At 44.2% G+C, this 25,694-nt stretch overlaps 1 protein-coding gene across 1 annotated transcript; it reads right to left on the reverse strand.

Annotated features, from left to right (window-relative positions):
- Nucleotides 1-8,376: 8,376 nt before the first annotated feature.
- Nucleotides 8,377-25,491, reverse strand: LOC139374072 (mediator of RNA polymerase II transcription subunit 28-like). Its single transcript, XM_071115055.1, has 5 exons — nt 25,301-25,491; nt 24,603-24,669; nt 23,208-23,320; nt 22,126-22,209; nt 8,377-8,772 (listed from the first exon to the last, which is right to left on the reverse strand). The coding sequence occupies exons 1-5, from the start codon at nt 25,457-25,459 to the stop codon at nt 8,653-8,655; spliced, it is 543 nt and encodes a 180-aa protein (XP_070971156.1). The 5' UTR covers nt 25,460-25,491; the 3' UTR covers nt 8,377-8,652.
- Nucleotides 25,492-25,694: the final 203 nt, after the last annotated feature.

Here is a 25,694-nt window from a genome sequence, read left to right on the forward strand (position 1 = left end):
TAGACCAGGGGTGTCAAAGTCAAATGGACGGAGGGCCAAATAAAAAAATCAGCTACAAGACGAGGGCCGGACTGTTCGAATGTTCATTGAAAAATTTTTAAATGACGCATATAGTCTAGTGAACCTAATTGAACCTACTGAAAACCTAACAAATATATTACAATATGATCAGATAAATAAAGCAATATTTTCTTATGGCTCTGTCAGTAATCTTTAATTTTCAACAGACACAAAAGACAAATTTCCTTTATATAAATATCCCCATAACATGAACATTAAATGAAAGAAACCGGTATTCAAGGCACCATCAGTAGACTATATTTTCTATTTTAGCAAAAGTGGGCTAAATTTACTTCAAAGAAAAAACAATAATAGCAATTTTCTATCATCCACTCAACTGAAATATTTTTAAAATATAATTGGATTGAAATACAAAAAAATAAAGTGCAAAAATCTATTAATCAAAAACAACACTTTGTTTAAGGAGAAGTAACATGCAGTGAAAACAAATATTAAATTTTAACTTTTAAACTTGAACTGAGTAAAAACTCTAAATATGTGATTGCACAGTAATGTTCACTTGTTTGAGGTTGAGGGTGATACTTGGTGGTGTCCCATCTTTTCCACAAGTTCATCAATGTTCGGGGTAAGGCTCTGAGCTGAAGAAATCCTCAGAATTGAGTGGAGGTGTTCAGCAGTAAGTCGACTTCTGTGTGATGTTTTGTTCAGGTTCATCAAAGAAAACAGTTGTTCACACAGGTATGTGCTGCCAAACATAGACAACGTTTGAGCAGCCTGGATGCGCAGCTGGGGCATTGTGCCGGGGAGGAAACGGGCGAACTCCGCAGCACCCACTGCCGCATATTTTGCCCTCAGTGCATCATTGCATTGGAGGTCAATCAACTCCATTTGGAGGTTTGGTGGTGAGCTTTCCACGTCAACAGCAAATGGGTTACCGAGCAGTTCCAACCTGCTTTTTTGTGCTTCAAAGTCAGCAAATCGGCGTCGAAAGTCAGCGGCAAGCATACCTATTTTATCAGCCAACTGTGTGCTCGGGAACGCACTGGTAGAGAGCTTCTCTTTCATGGTCTGGCAGCTGGGAAAGTGGCTCAAATTTTCTTTCCGCATCTGCGTCTCCCACAGAGTCAGTTTGGTTTTAAATGCCTTCACTGTACTGTACATATCAGAGATGACACGATCCCGACCCTGCAGCTGCAAGTTTATTGCATTCAGATGACTCGTAATGTCACACAGAAAAGCCATTTCACACAGAAACATTTCGTCTCGGAGTTGTGTTGTGTCTTTCCCTTTGCTGTCCAAGAACAGACAAATCTCCTCACGAAGCTCGAAACATCTTTGAAGCACCTTTCCCTGGCTTAGCCATCGCACCTCTGTGTGATAAGGCAAATCACCATGCTCCGTTTCTAACTCCGTCAGAAATGCCTTGAACTGGCGGTGATTCAAACCTTTGGCTCTGATAAAGTTAACTGTGCGCGTGATGATGCTCATTACATGCTCCATTTTCAAGGCTTTACCGCACAACGCTTCCTGGTGTATGATACAATGATAAGCTGTCAGCTCACCTGTCGCGTTTTCCTCTTGCATCTTTTCCCGTATCTTCGCCACCAGTCCGCTCCTGTGTCCACACATCGCAGGTGCTCCGTCGGTTGTCAAACCCACGAGTTTTTCCCAAGGCAGCTCCATCTCATTTACACATCTTGACACCTCTTCATACAAATCATGCCCCGTAGTTGTGCCATGCATAGGACGTAAAGCCAAAAACTCCTCTGTCACGCTTAGGTTGGAGTCCACTCCGCGGATGAAAATTGACAACTGGGCAATGTCAGAAATGTCGGTGCTCTCATCCACAGCCAAGGAATATGCAATAAAATCTTTTCCCTTTTTCACAAGCTGCTCTTTTAGATTGATGGACAACTGGTCTACTCTCTCGGCAATGGTGTTTCTGCTCAGACTCACATTTAAAAAGAGTTGCCTTTTTTCTGGGCAAACTTCGTCACAAACTTTAATCATGCAGTTTTTGATGAAATCCCCCTCCGTAAATGGCCGGGCTGATTTAGCGATCTCTTCTGCCAAAATAAAACTGGCCTTGACAGTTGCGTCCGCGTGTGTGTCCGCGTGTTTCGTTTCATAATGTCGTCTCAGATTATACTCTTTCAGTACCGCCACACTTTCTCCACACAGAAGACACACAGGTTTTCCAGCTACCTTCGTGAACATATACTCCGACTCCCACCTTGTTTGAAACCCCCGGTTCTCAGTATCCACCTTCCGTTTTGCCATTTTTGATGGGTATCTGAAAGTTAATTTTACTGTGATGCTGACGACTGCTGTGCCAATAAATATTGAAATGAAGCAGCCTACTGCTCGGTGCGTCACCTTTGCATTGTGGGAAATGTAGTATTGGTGCGTGTAAAAGATCTGCGGGCTGCCGGCTTGCTGCGGGCCGGTTCTAATAATAAATCAAGATCATCCCAGGGGCCGTAAAAAACCTTCTTGCGGGCCGGATGTGGCCCGCGGGCCTTGACTCTGACATATGTGCTCTAGACTAACCAGGACATATATACAGAAATATACAGGGAAAACTCTGGACTAACCAGGACATATATACAGAAATATGCAGGGAAAACCTCTAGACTAACCAGGACATATATACAGAAATATACAGGGAAAACTCTGGACTAACCAGGACATATATACAGAAATATACAGGGAAAACCTCTAGACTAACCAGGACATATATACAGAAATATACAGGGAAAACCGCTAGACTAACCAGGACATATATACAGAAATTTACAGGGGAAACCTCTAGACTAACCAGGACATATATACAGAAATATACAGGGAAAACCTCTAGACTAACCAGGACATATATACAGAAATATACAGGGAAAACCTCTAGACTAACCAGGACATATATACAGGGAAAACCTCTAGACTAACCAGGACATATATACAGAAATATACAGGGAAAACCTCTAGACTAACCAGGACATATATACAGAAATATACAGGGAAAACCTCTAGACTAACCAGGACATATATACAGAAATATACAGGGAAAACCTCTAGACTAACCAGGACATATATACAGGGGAAACCTCTGGACTAACCAGGACATATATACAGAAATATACAGGGGAAACCTCTGGACTAACCAGGACATATATACAGAAATATACAGGGAAAACCTCTAGACTAACCAGGACATATATACAGAAATATACAGGGAAAACCTCTAAACTAACCAGGACATATATACAGGGAAAACCTCTAGACTAACCAGGACATATAGTTCCAGTCAAAAGTTTGGACACACCTACTCATTCAAGGGTTTTTCTTTGTTTTTACTATTTTCTACATTGTAGAATAATAGTGAAGACATCAAAACTATGAAATAACACATATGGAATCATGTAGTAAATATATTTTATATTTGAGATTCTTCAAAGTAACCACCCTTTGCCTTGATGACAGCTACAATGCTTTTCCAACCGTCTTGAAGGAGTTCCCACATATGCTGAGCTCTTGTTGTCTGTTTTTCCTCCACTCTGCGGTCCAACTCATCCCAAACCATCTCATTTGGGTTGAGGTCGGGTGATTGTAGAAGCCAGGTAATCTGATGCAGCACTCCATCTCTCTCCTTCTTGGTCAAATAGCCCTTACACAGCCTGGAGGTGTGTTGAGTCATTGTCCTGTTGAAAAACAAATGGTAGTCCCACTAAGCCCAAACCAGATGGGATGGCGTATCGCTGCAGAATGCTGTGGTAGCCATGCTGGTTAAGTGTGCCTTGAATTCTAAATAAATCACAGACAGTGTCACCAGCAAAGCACCCCCACACCATAACACCTCCTCCGCCATGCTTCACGGTGGGAACCACACACCATCACACCTCCTCCTCCATGCTTCACGGTGGGAACCCCACACCATCACATCACCTCCATGCTTCACGGTGGGAACCCCACACCATCACACCTCCTCCTCCATGCTTCACGGTGGGAACCCCACACCATCACACCTCCTCCTCCATGCTTCACGGTGGGAACATGTCGTAATCCGTTCACCTTAGATGCAAAGACATGTGACAAAAATCTCCAATTTGGACTCATCAGACCAAAGGACAGACTTCCACTGGTCTAATGTCCACTGCTCGTGTTTCTTGCAAGTCTATTCTTCTTATTGGTGTCCTTTAGTAGTGGTTCCTTTGCTGCAATTCAACCATGAAGGTCTGATCCACACAGTCTCCTCTGAACAGTTGATGTTGAGATGTGTCTGTTACTTGAACTCTGTGAAGCATTTATTTGGGCTGCAATCGGAGGTGCAGTTAACTCTAATGAACTTATCCTCTGCAGCAGAGGTAACTCTGGGTCTTCCCTTCCTGTGGCGGTTCTCAAGAGAGCCAGTTTTCTCATAGCACTCGAAGAAACTTTTAGTTCTTCAAATGTTCCGTATTGACTGACCTTCATGTCTTCAAGAAATGATGGACTGTTGTTTATCTTTGCTTATTTGAGCTGTTCTTGCCATAATAAGGACTATTTGGTAAAATACCATCTTCTGTATACCACCCCTACCTTGTCACAACACAACTGATTGGCTCAAACGCATTAAGAAGGAAAGAAATACCACAAATGAACTTTTAACAAGGCACACCTGTTAATTGAAATGCATTCCAGGTGACTACCTCATGAAGCTGGTTGGGAGAATGCCAAGAGTGTGCAAAGTTGTCATCAAGGCAAAGGGTGACTACTTTGAAGAATCTCAAATATAAAATATATTTTGATTATTTATTTTTTTTAACAATAAAGAGAAGGGATTTTATAACATACTGCAAAAAAATGACAATAAATTAAAAAAGGTAATAGATGAAAACAACAATTATACAGGGAAAGGGGTTCATGTGTTTTATTACTGTGTACAGATTGACAATGAGAAAGCCTATATCAGTGATCACCAGTATGGAATGTGAATGTGACGTAACAATGTCACGGAGTTGAGATCCATATTGAACCAGACCCATTATTATGTTACCGAGCCGTTACAGACTCAACACTTCTTATGTCCAATAACAGTCTGATGAACTGGATCATGCGAATTATTAGAGTGAAAAAATGTCCGTAAAAAAGGTTTTTACAATCCTCACTAGATGTTATAGAAACATTCAACTTGCCGCTTTACAGGAGTGTTTAAAATAAAAATCGGTATTGTTTTGTCAACTCGGTTAAATAGAGACTAAAACATTACAGCTGGAAGACTTCAATGTCCCTTTGGGAAGGCGAGCAATGTTTCATTCCTGCGTCGGTTAGATACCTAGACTTCTCTTCGCACCGAGTTTCTCTTACCGTTGTGCATTTATCTGATCGTTGGCTACTTTGTCTCGTTATTTGTCCGGTGAACAACAACTACAACATAACACGGCACCTAAACATTTATAAAGCTTTACAGCACAGTACCATGTATCTGACCCATCTAACGCAACAGTCGGTATTAAACCCTATCTGGCATTACACCGCAAAAGTTACCTCTCCGTTAGAATATAAAACAAATGTTTCGTTATTGATTAGATTTAAGAACATGAATATAATATGTTAATATATTACCTTGGTGCAGCTGTGGGTCCGTCTACCTGAGTGAGAGGCTGCCGTGTGGCGACTAGTACAGTATTATCTACGAGCCTGATTGGACGAGGGGAGAGGAGACTGACGTCAGGGGGCCGAGCGGGCGCTCTGATTGGCCCCGGGAATGGAGTGATGATAGTGAGACGCGGAGTTCCTAAAGCAACGACCAATCAGCGAGCAGCAGGGCTTTCATAACGTCAGAGCGTTATACAGACAGTAGGAGGAGAGAGGATGGGGTGGTGGGTGTGGGTGTATAAGCGTGTGTGTTCTGTAACCAGCAAACTTTACAAAGAGTAACAGAGGTGTCCATTGGTCTCTCTCTCCCCCTCCAGGGAGAGCAGGGGAGAACCATATTGGACCAGACCCATTATGGAGCACATATTGGTTCTAACCCAGCAGTAACCAACCTGACGCAGCACATATTGGTTCTAACCCAGCAGTAACCTACCTGATGGAGCACATATTGGTTCTAACCCAGCAGTAACCTACCTGACGCAGCACATGTTGGTTCTAACCCAGCAGTAATACACCTGAACCAATCAAACTGTTGAATAGTGACTAGAGGTCGACCAATTATGATTTTTCAACGCCGATACCGATACGATTATTGGAGGACCGAAAAAAGACGATATCGATTAATCGGCCGATTTTGCATTTTTTTGTTGTTGTAATAATGACAATTACAACAATACTGAATGAACACTTATTTTAACTTAATATAATACATCAATAAAAATCCATTTAGCCTCAAATAAATAATGAAACATGTTCAATTTGGTTTAAATAATGTTAAAAAAAAAAGTGTTGGAGAAGAAAGTAAAAGTGCAATATGTGCCATGTAAGAAAGCTAACGTTTCAGTTCCTTGCTCAGAACATGAGAACATATGAAAGCTGGTGGTTCCTTTTAACATGAGTCTTCAATATTCCCAGGTAAGAAGTTTTAGGTTGTAGTTATTATAGGACTATTTATCTCTATACCATTTGTATTTCATTAACCTTTGACTATTGGATGTTCTTATAGGCACTTACGTATTGCCAGTGTAACAGTATAGCTTCCGTCCCTCTCCTCGCTCCTCCCTGGGCTCGAACCAGCAACACAACGACAACAGCCACCCTCGAAGCAGCGTTACCCATGCAGAGCAAGAGGAATAACTACTAGAAGGCTCAGAGCCAGTGACGTTTGAAACGGGTTACACCAGCCTCATCTCGGAGTTGATAGGCTTGAAGTCATAAACAGCGCAATGCTTGACGCACAGTGAAGAGCTGCTGGCAAAACGCACGAAAGTGCTGTTTGAATTAATGTTTACGAGCCTGCTGCTGTTTACCATCAAATCATAGACTTAGTTAAAACATAACACACAGAAATACTAGCCTTTGGTCATTATATGGTCAAATCCAGAAACTATCATTTCGAAAACAAAACGTTTATTATTTCAGTGAAATACGGAACCGTTCTGTATTTTATCTAACAGGTGGCATCCATCAGTCTAAATATTCCTGTTACATTGGGTGGCATCCATCAGTCTAAATATTCCTGTTACATTGCACAACCTTCAATGTTATGTCATAATTACGTAAAATTCTGGCAATTTGTTGGCAATGAGCCAGGTGGCCCAAACTGTTGTATATACACTGACTCTGCGTGCAATGAACACAAGAGAAGTGACACAATTTCACCTCAAATCAAAATACATCAAATCAAGAGTGCTTTTGGTGACAAGCCGAATTTCTTCAGCCTCCTGAGGTTGAAGAGACGCTGCTGCGCCTTCTTCACGATGCTGTCTGTGTGAGTGGACCAATTCAGTTTGTCTGTGATGTGTATGCCGAGGAACTTAAAACTTGCTACCCTCTCCACTACTGTTCCATCGATGTGGATAGGGGGGTGTTCCCTCTGCTGTTTCCTGAAGTCCACAATCATCTCCTTAGTTTTGTTGACCTAGTTAATCAGGGCTAACCTACATTTCTTTTAGCTAAATATGCAGGTTTAAAAATATATACACTTCTGTGTATTGATTTTAAGAAAGGCATTGATGTTTGTAGTTAGGTACAGTCGTCCAACGATTGTGCTTTTTTCGCAAATGCGCTTTTGTTAAATCATCCAATGCGAAGTTATAACTAGTGATTATGATTGATTGATTTTTATAAGATAAGTTTAATGCTAGCTAGCAACTTACCTTGGCACCTATCGCATTCGCGTAACAGGCAGGCTCCTCGTGGAGTGCAATGAGAGGCAGGTGGTTAGAGCGTTGGACTAGTTAACTCTAAGGTTGCAAGAACAAAAAATCCCAGAGCTGACAAGGTGAAAAGTCTGTTGTTCTGCCCCTGAACAAGGCAGTTAACCCACTGTTCCTAGGCCGTCATTGAAAATAAGAATGTGTTCTTAACTCACTTGCCTAGTTAAATAAAGGTAAAATATATAAATATATATATATATACACATTTTTTTTATTTTTATCGGCACACAAAATTACCGATTTCCGATTGTTATGAAAACTTGAAATCGGCCCTAATTAATCTGCCATTCCGATTAATCTGCCAACCTCTAATAGTGTCATCACAAGATCTATAAAGAACACACGGTCACATAAACCAATTCTCTCAGTCACATAAACCAATTCTCTCAGTCACATAAACCAATTCTCTCAGTCACATAAACCAATTCTCTCAGTCACATAAACCAATTCTCTCAGTCACATAAACCAATTCTCTCAGTCACATAAACCAATTCTCTCAGTCACATAAACCAATTCTCTCGGTCACATAAACCAATTCTCTCGTTCACCGTCAGATCAACGTCTGTCCATAATGTTGTCGCCTCCAAAATCATTGGCACCTTGACAAAGACTAACTAAAAAGATGTTAAATCATTTCGACATCTTTCTTAGATTGATTTTCGTTCTGATCCAAACTCATTTATTCTGTCAGCACAAAAAAAACAGACTCAGAAATATTTACACAAGTCAAAAATAAAACAAAGATGATGTCCTTTCCAGAAGAGAGAGACCGGTGTGTGTGTTAGGTCTGTTTGAGTGGTGCAGCAGGTAGACTAGCTGAGGCCTGTTCCAGGAAGGCCAGTGGTCCAGGTGGAGGGAGATCTGACGGTTTACGATGCTGGACACTGACATCCTCTAGAACCTACAGACAGAACAGACAGACATGATATTAACTACCGACAGAACAGACATGATATTAACTACAGACAGAACAAACATATTAACTACAGACAGGCATGTTATCATGATGCTGGACCAGACATGATATTAACTACAGACAGACCAGACATGTTATTAACTACAGAACAGACATGATATTAACTACAGACAGGCATGTTATCATGATGCTGGGCCAGACATGATATTAACTAGAGACAGACATGTTATCATGATGCTGGACCAGACATGATATTAACTACAGACAGACCAGACATGTTATTAACTACAGAACAGACATGATATTAACTACAGACAGGCATGTTATCATGATGCTGGGCCAGACATGATATTAACTAGAGACAGACATGTTATCATGATGCTGGACCAGACATGATATTAACTAGAGACAGACATGTTATCATGATGCTGGGCCAGACATGATATTAACTAGAGACAGGCATGTTATCATGATGCTGGGCCAGACATGATATTAACTAGAGACAGACATGTTATCATGATGCTGGGCCAGACATGATATTAACTACAGACAGACCAGACATGTTATTAACTACAGAACAGACATGATATTAACTAGAGACAGACATGTTATCATGATGCTGGACCAGACATGATATTAACTAGAGACAGACATGTTATCATGATGCTGGGCCAGACATGATATTAACTAGAGACAGACATGTTATCATGATGCTGGACCAGACATGATATTAACTAGAGACAGACATGTTATCATGATGCTGGGCCAGACATGATATTAACTAGAGACAGGCATGTTATCATGATGCTGGGCCAGACATGATATTAACTAGAGACAGACATGTTATCATGATGCTGGGCCAGACATGATATTAACTACAGACAGACCAGACATGTTATTAACTACAGAACAGACATGATATTAACTAGAGACAGGCATGTTATCATGATGCTGGACCAGACATGATATTAACTACAGACAGGCATGTTATCATGATGCTGGGCCAGACATGATATTAACTAGAGACAGGCATGTTATCATGATGCTGGGCCAGACATGATATTAACTAGAGACAGACATGTTATCATGATGCTGGGCCAGACATGATATTAACTAGAGACAGACATGTTATCATGATGCTGGACCAGACATGATATTAACTACAGACAGACCAGACATGATATTAACTAGAGACAGGCATGTTATCATGATGCTGGGCCAGACATGATATTAACTAGAGACAGACATGTTATCATGATGCTGGGCCAGACATGATATTAACTACAGACAGACCAGACATGTTATTAACTACAGAACAGACATGATATTAACTACAGACAGACATGTTATCATGATGCTGGACCAGACATGATATTAACTAGAGACAGACATGTTATCATGATGCTGGGCCAGACATGATATTAACTACAGACAGACCAGACATGTTATTAACTACAGAACAGACATGATATTAACTACAGACAGGCATGTTATCATGATGCTGGGCCAGACATGTTATTAACTACAGACAGACCAGACATGATATTAACTAGAGACAGACATGTTATCATGATGCTGGACCAGACACATTACCTACAGACAGACCAGACATGTTATTAACTACAGAACAGACATGATATTAACTAGAGACAGACATGTTATCATGATGCTGGACCAGACACATTACCTACAGACAGACCAGACATGTTATTAACTACAGAACAGACATGATATTACCTACAGCCAGGCATGTTATCATGATGCTGGACCAGACATGATATTAACTACAGCCAGACATGTTATCATGATGCTGGACCAGACATGATATTAACTACAGCCAGACATGTTATCATGATGCTGGACCAGACATGATATTAACTACAGCCAGACATGTTATCATGATGCTGGACCAGACATGATATTAACTACAGCCAGACATGTTATCATGATGCTGGACCAGACATGATATTAACTACAGCCAGACATGTTATCATGATGCTGGACCAGACATGATATTAACTACAGCCAGACATGTTATCATGATGCTGGACCAGACATGATATTAACTACAGACAGGCATGTTATCATGATGCTGGACCAGACATGATATTAACTACAGACAGACCAGACATGTTATTAACTACAGAACAGACATGTTATCATGATGCTGGACCAGACACATTACCTACAGACAGGCATGTTATCATGATGCTGGGCCAGACATGATATTAACTACAGACAGACATGTTATCATGATGCTGGACCAGACATGATATTAACTACAGCCAGACATGTTATCATGATGCTGGGCCAGACATGATATTAACTACAGACAGACATGTTATCATGATGCTGGACCAGACATGATATTAACTACAGACAGACCAGACATGTTATTAACTACAGAACAGACATGATATTAACTACAGCCAGACCTGTTATCATGATGCTGGACCAGACACATTACCTACAGACAGACATGTTATCATGATGCTGGACCAGACACATTACCTACAGACAGACATGTTATCATGATGCTGGGCCAGACATGATATTAACTAGAGACAGGCATGTTATCATGATGCTGGACCAGACACATTACCTACAGACAGACCAGGCATGTTATCATGATGCTGGGCCAGACATGATATTAACTACAGAACAGACATGTTATCATGATGCTGGACCAGACACATTACCTACAGACAGACCAGACATGTTATCATGATGCTGGACCAGACATGATATTACCTACAGACAGGCATGTTATCATGATGCTGGACCAGACATGATATTAACTAGAGACAGACATGTTATCATGATGCTGGACCAGACACATTACCTACAGACAGACATGTTATCATGATGCTGGACCAGACACATTACCTACAGACAGACCAGACATGTTATCATGATGCTGGACCAGACACATTACCTACAGACAGACAGACATGTTATCATGATGCTGGACCAGACATGATATTAACTACAGCCAGACATGTTATCATGATGCTGGACCAGACATGATATTAACTACAGCCAGACATGTTATCATGATGCTGGACCAGACATGATATTAACTACAGCCAGACATGTTATCATGATGCTGGACCAGACATGATATTAACTACAGCCAGACATGTTATCATGATGCTGGACCAGACATGATATTAACTACAGACAGACCAGACATGTTATTAACTACAGAACAGACATGTTATCATGATGCTGGACCAGACACATTACCTACAGACAGGCATGTTATCATGATGCTGGGCCAGACATGATATTAACTACAGACAGACATGTTATCATGATGCTGGACCAGACATGATATTAACTACAGCCAGACATGTTATCATGATGCTGGGCCAGACATGATATTAACTACAGACAGACATGTTATCATGATGCTGGACCAGACATGATATTAACTACAGACAGACCAGACATGTTATTAACTACAGAACAGACATGATATTAACTACAGCCAGACCTGTTATCATGATGCTGGACCAGACACATTACCTACAGACAGACATGTTATCATGATGCTGGACCAGACACATTACCTACAGACAGACATGTTATCATGATGCTGGGCCAGACATGATATTAACTAGAGACAGGCATGTTATCATGATGCTGGGCCAGACATGATATTAACTACAGAACAGACATGTTATCATGATGCTGGACCAGACACATTACCTACAGACAGACCAGACATGTTATCATGATGCTGGACCAGACACATTACCTACAGACAGACATGTTATCATGATGCTGGACCAGACACATTACCTACAGACAGACAGACATGTTATCATGATGCTGGACCAGACACATTACCTACAGACAGACCAGACATGTTATCATGATGCTGGACCAGACACATTACCTACAGACAGACATGTTATCATGATGCTGGACCAGACACATTACCTACAGACAGACCAGGCATGTTATCATGATGCTGGACCAGACATGATATTAACTACAGACAGACATGTTATCATGATGCTGGACCAGACATGATATTAACTACAGACAGACATGTTATCATGATGCTGGACCAGACATGATATTAACTAGAGACAGACATGTTATCATGATGCTGGACCAGACATGATATTAACTAGAGACAGACATGTTATCATGATGCTGGACCAGACATGATATTAACTAGAGACAGACATGTTATCATGATGCTGGACCAGACATGATATTAACTAGAGACAGACATGTTATCATGATGCTGGACCAGACATGATATTAACTAGAGACAGACATGTTATCATGATGCTGGACCAGACATGATATTAACTAGAGACAGACATGTTATCATGATGCTGGACCAGACATGATATTAACTAGAGACAGACATGTTATCATGATGCTGGACCAGACATGATATTAACTAGAGACAGACATGTTATCATGATGCTGGACCAGACATGATATTAACTAGAGACAGACATGTTATCATGATGCTGGACCAGACATGATATTAACTAGAGACAGACATGTTATCATGATGCTGGACCAGACATGATATTAACTAGAGACAGACATGTTATCATGATGCTGGACCAGACATGATATTAACTAGAGACAGACATGTTATCATGATGCTGGACCAGACATGATATTAACTAGAGACAGACATGTTATCATGATGCTGGACCAGACATGATATTAACTAGAGACAGACATGTTATCATGATGCTGGACCAGACACATTACCTACAGACAGACATGTTATCATGATGCTGGACCAGACATGATATTACCTACAGACAGGCATGTTATCATGATGCTGGACCAGACATGATATTAACTAGAGACAGACATGTTATCATGATGCTGGACCAGACACATTACCTACAGACAGACATGTTATCATGATGCTGGACCAGACACATTACCTACAGACAGACCAGACATGTTATCATGATGCTGGACCAGACACATTACCTACAGACAGACAGACATGTTATCATGATGCTGGACCAGACATGATATTAACTACAGCCAGACATGTTATCATGATGCTGGACCAGACATGATATTAACTACAGCCAGACATGTTATCATGATGCTGGACCAGACATGATATTAACTACAGCCAGACATGTTATCATGATGCTGGACCAGACATGATATTAACTACAGCCAGACATGTTATCATGATGCTGGACCAGACATGATATTAACTACAGACAGGCATGTTATCATGATGCTGGACCAGACATGATATTAACTACAGACAGACCAGACATGTTATTAACTACAGAACAGACATGTTATCATGATGCTGGACCAGACACATTACCTACAGACAGGCATGTTATCATGATGCTGGGCCAGACATGATATTAACTACAGACAGACATGTTATCATGATGCTGGACCAGACATGATATTAACTACAGCCAGACATGTTATCATGATGCTGGGCCAGACATGATATTAACTACAGACAGACATGTTATCATGATGCTGGACCAGACATGATATTAACTACAGACAGACCAGACATGTTATTAACTACAGAACAGACATGATATTAACTACAGCCAGACCTGTTATCATGATGCTGGACCAGACACATTACCTACAGACAGACATGTTATCATGATGCTGGACCAGACACATTACCTACAGACAGACATGTTATCATGATGCTGGGCCAGACATGATATTAACTAGAGACAGGCATGTTATCATGATGCTGGACCAGACACATTACCTACAGACAGACCAGGCATGTTATCATGATGCTGGGCCAGACATGATATTAACTACAGAACAGACATGTTATCATGATGCTGGACCAGACACATTACCTACAGACAGACCAGACATGTTATCATGATGCTGGACCAGACACATTACCTACAGACAGACCAGACATGTTATCATGATGCTGGACCAGACACATTACCTACAGACAGACATGTTATCATGATGCTGGACCAGACACATTACCTACAGACAGACCAGACATGTTATCATGATGCTGGACCAGACACATTACCTACAGACAGACATGTTATCATGATGCTGGACCAGACACATTACCTACAGACAGACCAGGCATGTTATCATGATGCTGGACCAGACATGATATTAACTACAGACAGACATGTTATCATGATGCTGGACCAGACATGATATTAACTAGAGACAGACATGTTATCATGATGCTGGACCAGACATGATATTAACTAGAGACAGACATGTTATCATGATGCTGGACCAGACATGATATTAACTAGAGACAGACATGTTATCATGATGCTGGACCAGACATGATATTAACTAGAGACAGACATGTTATCATGATGCTGGACCAGACATGATATTAACTAGAGACAGACATGTTATCATGATGCTGGACCAGACATGATATTAACTAGAGACAGACATGTTATCATGATGCTGGACCAGACATGATATTAACTAGAGACAGACATGTTATCATGATGCTGGACCAGACATGATATTAACTAGAGACAGACATGTTATCATGATGCTGGACCAGACATGATATTAACTAGAGACAGACATGTTATCATGATGCTGGACCAGACATGATATTAACTAGAGACAGACATGTTATCATGATGCTGGACCAGACATGATATTAACTAGAGACAGGCATGTTATCATGATGCTGGACCAGACATGATATTAACTAGAGACAGACATGTTATCATGATGCTGGACCAGACATGATATTAACTAGAGACAGGCATGTTATCATGATGCTGGACCAGACATGATATTAACTAGAGACAGGCATGTTATCATGATGCTGGACCAGACATGATATTAACTAGAGACAGACATGTTATCATGATGCTGGACCAGACATGATATTAACTAGAGACAGACATGTTATCATGATGCTGGACCAGACATGATATTAACTAGAGACAGGCATGTTATCATGATGCTGGACCAGACATGATATTAACTAGAGACAGGCATGTTATCATGATGCTGGACCAGACATGATATTAACTAGAGACAGACATGTTATCATGATGCTGGACCAGACATGATATTACCTACAGACAGACATGTTATCATGATGCTGGACCAGACATGATATTACCTACAGACAGACATGTTATCATGATGCTGGACCAGACACATTACCTACAGACAGACATGTTAGCATGATGCTGGACCAGACATTATGTTACCTACAGACAGACATGTTATCATGATGCTGGACCAGACATGATATTACCTACAGACAGACATGTTATCATGATGCTGGACCAGACACATTACCTACAGACCTGACATGTTATCATGATGCTGGACCAGACATGATATTAACTACAGCCAGACATGTTATCATGATGCTGGACCAGACACATTACCTACAGACAGACATGTTATCATGATGCTGGACCAGACACATTACCTACAGACAGACATGTTATCATGATGCTGGACCAGACACATTACCTACAGACAGACATGTTATCATGATGCTGGACCAGACATTATGTTACCTACAGACAGACATGTTATCATGATGCTGGACCAGACATGATATTACCTACAGACAGACATGTTATCATGATGCTGGACCAGACATGTTATCATGATGCTGGACCAGACATGTTATCATGATGCTGGACCAGACATGTTATCATGATGCTGGACCAGACATGTTATCATGATGCTGGACCAGACATGTTATCATGATGCTGGACCAGACATGTTATCATGATGCTGGACCAGACATGTTATCATGATGCTGGACCAGACATGTTATCATGATGCTGGACCAGACATGTTATCATGATGCTGGACCAGACATGTTATCATGATGCTGGACCAGACATGTTATCATGATGCTGGACCAGACATGTTATCATGATGCTGGACCAGACATGTTATCATGATGCTGGACCAGACATGTTATCATGATGCTGGACCAGACATTATGTCACCTCTTAAAGGACCGCATTTTCATCAATTTGATATATTCTTGAAGCCCATTCAAAAACAGAATGAGACAGGATACAGGAAGTGATGCGGCACGGAGCCAGCAAAGTAGACCACGGTCTTTTCTCAATTAGATTTAATCAACTCCTCCGTCCGCTCTCGTCTCCTTTCCAAAAAGGTCAAAGGTAAATCGAGGGGCGGTGGCGAGGAGGGAAAGTGGACTAAAACGCGCTTGTATGAAATGAGACTCCTCCACAGGTAAATGATGTTTCCAGGGGTCGTAACATGAATGGTGTAAAGTGATAGACTAGTGTATCTAGTTGTACAAGACATTTCAGGATAAAAGGAGAAGTAGCGTGTATCATTTCTCCTCCCAGAAAACAAAGGGTGTCAGATTTCAAAAGTCTTCCGGGAAGGACTCATGTAGAATACACTTGTGCTTCCTGGCCAAAAGGAGGCTATGGAGGACTCTGCTTCCTGGCCAAAAGGAGGCTATGGAGGACTCTGCTTCCTGGCCTAAAGGAGGCTATGGAGGACTCTACTTCCTGGTTAAAAGGAGGCTATGGAGGAGGGAAGGACTCTGCTTCCTGGCCTAAAGGAGGCTATGGAGGACTCTGCTTCCTGGCCTAAAGGAGGCTATGGAGGACTCTGCTTCCTGGCCTAAAGGAGGCTATGGAGGACTCTGCTTCCTGGCCTAAAGGAGGCTATGGAGGACTCTGCTTCCTGGCCTAAAGGAGGCTATGGAGGACTCTGCTTCCTGGCCTAAAGGAGGCTATGGACGAGGGGAGGACTCTGCTTCCTGGTTAAAAGGAGGCTATGGACGAGGGGAGGACTCTACTTCCTGGTTAAAAGGAGGCTATGGAGGACTCTACTTCCTGGTTAAAAGGAGGCTATGGAGGAGGGAAGGACTCTGCTTCCTGGCCTAAAGGAGGCTATGGAGGACTCTGCTTCCTGGTCAAAAGGAGGCTATGGAGGACTCTGCTTCCTGGCCTAAAGGAGGCTATGGAGGACTCTACTTCCCGGCCTAAAGGAGGCTATGGAGGACTCTACTTCCTGGTTAAAAGGAGGCTATGGAGGAGGGAAGGACTCTGCTTCCTGGCCTAAAGGAGGCTATGGAGGACTCTGCTTCCTGGCCTAAAGGAGGCTATGGAGGACTCTGCTTCCTGGCCTAAAGGAGGCTATGGAGGACTCTGCTTCCTGGCCTAAAGGAGGCTATGGAGGACTCTGCTTCCTGGCCTAAAGGAGGCTATGGAGGACTCTACTTCCTGGTTAAAAGGAGGCTATGGACGAGGGGAGGACTCTACTTCCTGGTTAAAAGGAGGCTATGGAGGACTCTACTTCCTGGTCAAAAGGAGGCTATGGACAAGGGGAGGACTCTGCTTCCTGGTCAAAAGGAGGCTATGGAGGAGGGGAGGACTCTGCTTCCTGGTCAAAAGGAGGCTATGGACAAGGGGAGGACTCTGCTTCCTGGCCAAAAGGAGGCTATGGAGGACTCTGCTTCCCAGAAAAAAAGGAGGCTATGGAGGAGGGGAAGACTCTGCTTCCTGGCCTAAAGGAGGCTATGGAGGAGGGGAGGACTCTGCTTCCCAGAAAAAAAGGAGGCTATGGAGGAGGGGAAGACTCTGCTTCCTGGCCAAAAGGAGGCTATGGAGGAGGGGAGGACTGCTTCCTGGCCTAAAGGAGGCTATGGAGGAGGGGAGGACTCTGCTTCCCAGAAAAAAAGGAGGCTATGGAGGAGGGGAAGACTCTGCTTCCTGGCCAAAAGGAGACTATGGAGGACTCTGCTTCCTGGTCAAAAGGAGGCTATGGAGGAGGGGAGGACTCTGCTTCCCAGAAAAAAAGGAGGCTATGGATGACTCTGCTTCCTGGTCAAAAGGAGGCTATGGAGGAGGGGAGGACTCTGCTTCCCAGAAAAAAAGGAGGCTATGGATGACTCTACTTCCTGGTCAAAAGGAGGCTATGGATGACTCTACTTCCTGGTCAAAAGGAGGCTATGGAGGAGGGGAGGACTCTGCTTCCCAGAAAAAAAGGAGGCTATGGAGGACTCTGCTTCCTGGCCTAAAGGAGGCTATGGAGGACTCTGCTTCCTGGCCTAAAGGAGGCTATGGAGGACTCTGCTTCCTGACCTAAAGGAGGCTATGGACGAGGGGAGGACTCTGCTTCCTGGTTAAAAGGAGGCTATGGACGAGGGGAGGACTCTACTTCCTGGTTAAAAGGAGGCTATGGAGGACTCTACTTCCTGGTTAAAAGGAGGCTATGGAGGAGGGAAGGACTCTGCTTCCTGGCCTAAAGGAGGCTATGGAGGACTCTGCTTCCTGGTCAAAAGGAGGCTATGGAGGACTCTGCTTCCTGGCCTAAAGGAGGCTATGGAGGACTCTACTTCCCGGCCTAAAGGAGGCTATGGAGGACTCTACTTCCTGGTTAAAAGGAGGCTATGGACGAGGGGAGGACTCTGCTTCCTGGTTAAAAGGAGGCTATGGACGAGGGGAGGACTCTACTTCCTGGTTAAAAGGAGGCTATGGAGGACTCTACTTCCTGGTCAAAAGGAGGCTATGGACAAGGGGAGGACTCTGCTTCCTGGTCAAAAGGAGGCTATGGAGGAGGGGAGGACTCTGCTTCCTGGTCAAAAGGAGGCTATGGACAAGGGGAGGACTCTGCTTCCTGGCCAAAAGGAGGCTATGGACGACTCTACTCTGCTATGGAGGACTCTGCTTCCCAGAAAAAAAGGAGGCTATGGAGGAGGGGAAGACTGCTTCCTGGCCTAAAGGAGGCTATGGAGGAGGGGAGGACTCTGCTTCCCAGAAAAAAAGGAGGCTATGGAGGAGGGGAAGACTCTGCTTCCTGGCCAAAAGGAGGCTATGGAGGACTCTGCTTCCTGGCCTAAAGGAGGCTATGGAGGAGGGGAGGACTCTGCTTCCTGGCCTAAAGGAGGCTATGGAGGAGGGGAGGACTCTGCTTCCCAGAAAAAAAGGAGGCTATGGAGGAGGGGAAGACTCTGCTTTCTGGCCAAAAGGAGGCTATGGAGGACGCTGCTTCCTGGTCAAAAGGAGGCTATGGAGGAGGGGAGGACTCTGCTTCCCAGAAAAAAAGGAGGCTATGGATGACTCTGCTTCCTGGTCAAAAGGAGGCTATGGAGGAGGGGAGGACTCTGCTTCCCAGAAAAAAAGGAGGCTATGGAGGACTCTGCTTCCTGGTCAAAAGGAGGCTATGGAGGAGGGGAGGACTCTGCTTCCCAGAAAAAAAGGAGGCTATGGAGGACTCTGCTTCCTGGCCTAAAGGAGGCTATGGAGGACTCTGCTTCCTGGCCTAAAGGAGGCTATGGAGGACTCTGCTTCCTGGCCTAAAGGAGGCTATGGACGAGGGGAGGACTCTGCTTCCTGGTTAAAAGGAGGCTATGGACGAGGGGAGGACTCTACTTCCTGGTTAAACGGAGGCTATGGAGGACTCTACTTCCTGGTTAAAAGGAGGCTATGGAGGAGGGAAGGACTCTGCTTCCTGGCCTAAAGGAGGCTATGGAGGACTCTGCTTCCTGGTCAAAAGGAGGCTATGGAGGACTCTGCTTCCTGGCCTAAAGGAGGCTATGGAGGACTCTACTTCCCGGCCTAAAGGAGGCTATGGAGGACTCTACTTCCTGGTTAAAAGGAGGCTATGGAGGAGGGAAGGACTCTGCTTCCTGGCCTAAAGGAGGCTATGGAGGACTCTGCTTCCTGGCCTAAAGGAGGCTATGGAGGACTCTACTTCCTGGTTAAAAGGAGGCTATGGACGAGGGGAGGACTCTGCTTCCTGGTTAAAAGGAGGCTATGGACGAGGGGAGGACTCTGCTTCCTGGTTAAAAGGAGGCTATGGAGGACTCTACTTCCTGGTTAAAAGGAGGCTATGGAGGAGGGAAGGACTCTGCTTCCTGGCCTAAAGGAGGCTATGGAGGACTCTACTTCCTGGTCAAAAGGAGGCTATGGACAAGGGGAGGACTCTGCTTCCTGGTCAAAAGGAGGCTATGGAGGAGGGGAGGACTCTGCTTCCTGGTCAAAAGGAGGCTATGGACAAGGGGAGGACTCTGCTTCCTGGCCAAAAGGAGGCTATGGACGACTCTACTTCCTGGCCAAAAGGAGGCTATGGAGGACTCTGCTTCCCAGAAAAAAAGGAGGCTATTGAGGAGGGGAATACTCTGCTTCCTGGCCTAAAGGAGGCTATGGAGGAGGGGAGGACTCTGCTTCCCAGAAAAAAAGGAGGCTATGGAGGAGGGGAAGACTCTGCTTCCTGGCCAAAAGGAGGCTATGGAGGACTCTGCTTCCTGGCCTAAAGGAGGCTATGGAGGAGGGGAGGACTCTGCTTCCTGGCCTAAAGGAGGCTATGGAGGAGGGGAGGACTCTGCTTCCCAGAAAAAAAGGAGGCTATGGAGGAGGGGAAGACTCTGCTTCCTGGCCAAAAGGAGGCTATGGAGGACTCTGCTTCCTGGTCAAAAGGAGGCTATGGAGGAGGGGAGGACTCTGCTTCCCAGAAAAAAAGGAGGCTATGGATGACTCTGCTTCCTGGTCAAAAGGAGGCTATGGAGGAGGGGAGGACTCTGCTTCCCAGAAAAAAAAGGAAGCTATGGATGACTCTGCTTCCTGGTCAAAAGGAGGCTATGGAGGAGGGGAGGACTCTGCTTCCCAGAAAAAAAGGAGGCTATGGAGGAGGGGAAGACTCTGCTTCCTGGCCAAAAGGAGGCTATGGAGGACTCTGCTTCCTGGTCAAAAGGAGGCTATGGAGGAGGGGAGGACTCTGCTTCCCAGAAAAAAAGGAGGCTATGGATGACTCTGCTTCCTGGTCAAAAGGAGGCTATGGAGGAGGGGAGGACTCTGCTTCCCAGAAAAAAAAGGAAGCTATGGATGACTCTGCTTCCTGGTCAAAAGGAGGCTATGGAGGAGGGGAGGACTCTGCTTCCCAGAAAAAAAGGAGGCTATGGAGGACTCTGCTTCCTGGCCTAAAGAAGGCTATGGAGGAGGGGAGGACTCTGCTTCCCAGAAAAAAAGGAGGCTATGGATGACTCTGCTTCCTGGTCAAAAGGAGGCTATGGAGGAGGGGAGGACTCTGCTTCCCAGAAAAAAAGGAGGCTATGGATGACTCTGCTTCCTGGTCAAAAGGAGGCTATGGAGGAGGGGAGGACTCTGCTTCCCAGAAAAAAAGGAGGCTATGGATGACTCTGCTTCCTGGTCTAAAGGAGGCTATGGAGGAGGGGAGGACTCTGCTTCCCAGAAAAAAAAGGAGGCTATGGATGACTCTGCTTCCTGGCCTAAAGGAGGAAGGGAGGACAGCCTTCTGTTGGCCTACTAACACATTTACACACTCCTCAACAACTTATCAGTTTCCGGGTCACGGAGGACGTACCTGCTGCCAGTGGTGCAGCTTAGACAGGTGTTTCTGAACAAGCAGCTCTTTCCTCTGGAGTTCATTCCGCAGCTCAGACACATCCTGGAGAGAAGAGAGGGAGAAGAGATGGACTAGCTGTTAACAGCAGAGGGAGGCTGTCCTAACACCAGAACATCCCCATACTGGTGAAGTTTCCCCTTAGGCACAGATCTAAGATAAGCCTCCCCTCCCCCAATCCTAACATTAACCATTAGTGGGGAAAATGTAACACTGACCCAAGATCAGCATCTAGTGGCGACTTCACCCTAATCCATATAGAACCATCAAATTCTAGAACCCATTTCCACTGTTTTTTTTCTCCCATTGTTCTCCTCTAATCAGGGACTGGTTTAGACCTGGGACACCTGGTAGGTGCTATTAAATGGCCATGTAGAACAGCAAGGCTGGTAGGATAAGAATTTAATACCCCTGGTATACAGTATCACCTACCTCTTTGACCACCTGGTAGGGTAAGAATTGAATACCCCTGGTATACAGTATCATCTACCTCTTTGACCACCTGGTCGGGTTTCTGGACTGATTTAGACCTGGGACAGCTGGTAGGGTAAGAATTGAATACCCCTGGTATACAGTATCATCTACCTCTTTGACCACCTGGTCGGGTTTCTGGACTGATTTAGACCTGGGACAGCTGGTAGGGTAAGAATTGAATACCCCTGGTATACAGTATCATCTACCTCTTTGACCACCTGGTCAGGTTTCTGGACTGATTTAGACCTGGGACAGCTGGTAGGGTAAGAATTGAATTCAGTTTCTGGACTGAGAATTGAATTCAGTTTCTGGACTGATTTAGACCTGGGACAGCTGGTAGGGTAAGAATTGAATACCCCTGGTATACAGTATCATCTACCTCTTTGACCACCTGGTCGGGTTTCTGGACTGATTTAGACCTGGGACAGCTGGTAGGGTAAGAATTGAATACCCCTGGTATACAGTATCATCTACCTCTTTGACCACCTGGTCAGGTTTCTGGACTGATTTAGACCTGGGACAGCTGGTAGGGTAAGAATTGAATACCCCTGGTATACAGTATCATCTACCTCTTTGACCACCTGGTCAGGTTTCTGGACTGATAACTGAAGACGCTTCTGCAGGAAGAAACACTCTGTTTGTCTGGCGACATCCAGAAACTTCTGAATACACTGATCCACACCTGGGGAGACAGACAGGTTAGAGAGAGAGACAGGTTAGAGAGAGACAGGTTAGAGAGAGAGAGAGAGGTTAGAGAGAGAGAGAGAGAGAGACAGGTTAGAGAGAGAGAGAGAGAGACAGGTTAGAGAGAGAGAGAGAGAGAGAGAGAGAGACAGACAGGTTAGAGAGAGAGAGACAGGTTAGAGCGAGAGAGAGGTTAGAGAGAGAGAGAGCGAGAGACAGGTTAGAGAGAGAGAGAGAGAGAGAGACAGGTTAGAGAGAGAGAGAAAGAAACATTCTGTCTGTCTGGCGACATCCAGAAACTTCTGAATACACTGATCCACACCTGGGGAGACAGACAGGTTAGAGAGAGAGAGAGAGAGAGACAGGTTAGAGAGAGAGGGAGACAGACAGGTTAGAGAGAGAGAGAGGTTAGAGAGAGAGAGAGAGAGACAGGTTAGAGAGAGAGAGAGAGAAAGAAACATTCTGTCTGTCTGGCGACATCCAGAAACTTCTGAATACACTGATCCACACCTGGGGAGACAGACAGGTTAGAGAGAGAGACAGGTTAGAGAGAGACAGGTTAGAGAGAGAGACAGACAGACAGGTTAGAGAGAGACAGGTTAGAGAGAGAGAGACAGACAGGTTAGAGAGAGACAGGTTAGAGAGAGACAGGTTAGAGAGAGAGAGAGGAAGAAACATTCTGTCTGTCTGGCGACATCCAGAAACTTCTGAATACACTGATCCACACCTGGGGAGACAGACAGGTTAGAGAGAGAGAGGTTAGAGAGACAGGTTAGAGAGAGAGAGACAGACAGGTTAGAGAGAGACAGGTTAGAGAGAGAGACAGAGGTAAGAGAGAGAGAGACAGAGAGACAGACAGGTTAGAGAGAGACAGACAGGTTAGAGAGAGAGAGAGAGACAGACAGGTTAAAGAGAGAGAGACACAGACAGACATGCAAGTCAGTTAATTTTTAGCTAGATCAGCAAAGTAATGAAATAAATTATTTTTAATGAATGCGTTTCAAAATGTTTAATATGCAACTAGCTAACTGCCCCAAGGCTAGCCAACTCTCCTCCTGAATTACTGAGTGTGCAGGATTTTGCTACAGCCCTGTTGTAAAACACCTGCTTCTACCAACCAGCTGCTCATCTGGACCCTGATTGGCTAAATCAGGTGTTAAAACAGGGCTGGAGCAAAACCATTAATACCCTGTCGCTATCCAGGAGGATGGTTGTTGGTCACCTAGGAGCTCGTCTGGGAATACGGTGCCCTTTTGGGTCGTGAACTTTACTGGTCTCACCTGTCCGAATTTCCTCCTGGTCGGTTCCGTTCACGTAGTCTTGACTCACTAGGGACGCAAAGCAAGCCTGCTGACACAAGACAACTGGTTAACAGTTCACTACTAACACTTAGCTAGCTTCAGTAAGGCCAGACCAGAGATAAAATGTACTTAGCTAGCTATAACATGACATTGAGTTACATATGAGTGCTAGTTGTGTCCTGGAAAGTCAGTAAAACATGAGACGCAAAGTATGCTTGCAGCCCAGGTTGGTGGCACCTTAATTGGGGCGAACGGGCTCGTAGTAATGACTAGAGCGTAAATCAATGAAATGGTATTAAATACATCAAACACATTGGTTTGGTTTCCAAGTGTTTGATGCCATTCGCTCTGTTCCAGACATTATGATGAGCCGTTGTCCCCTCAGCAGACTACACTGCTCTCTGCACAACAACAACAATGTAGCTGGCTAACGCTAGTAACACTAGTTCATTCCGTTAGCTATACCACGGCTAGCTAGTATCATTACGTTAGCTTAGCTAGTATCATTACATTAGCTATACCACAGCTAGCTAGTATCATTACGTTAACTATACCACGGCTAGCTAGTATCATTACGTTAGCTATACCACGGCTAGCTAGTATCATTACGTTAGCTATACCACAGCTAGCTAGTATCATTACGTTAGCTATACCACTGCTAGCTGTTGCTCTCGTACCTCGAAAGAAGCCTCCAGGTCGTCCACCAGAGTGTTGGGGCCCTGGACCCTGTTCCCCGGAGCTCCAGACAGTAGTCCCGGCTGACCCGGGCCGCCGACAGGGTGAGGACCAGCGGACTGCTGGCCGGGGAACATCCCGCTGCCCATGGAGGAAGACATCCTGGATGGTTGTTTGCAGTGTTGACAACTAAATGACGTTGTGATGTCATTGCGTGATAACGTAAAATCTGCGCCATTACGTATAATCCGCAATAACGTTATTCAAATTGACTGTCAAAATAAATATTGTTTGACATTTGTTCAGGTGCACTCTTTTCTGTACTTCTTCTGGCTGTACACTTTTGATTTAGATATGTTGATTGATGTTGTAAGTTCTGTTCAAGATCAAACATTC

This window comes from Oncorhynchus clarkii, chromosome 19, assembly GCF_045791955.1.
Source record: "Oncorhynchus clarkii lewisi isolate Uvic-CL-2024 chromosome 19, UVic_Ocla_1.0, whole genome shotgun sequence".
NCBI classification, from domain to species: Eukaryota; Metazoa; Chordata; class Actinopteri; order Salmoniformes; family Salmonidae; genus Oncorhynchus; species Oncorhynchus clarkii.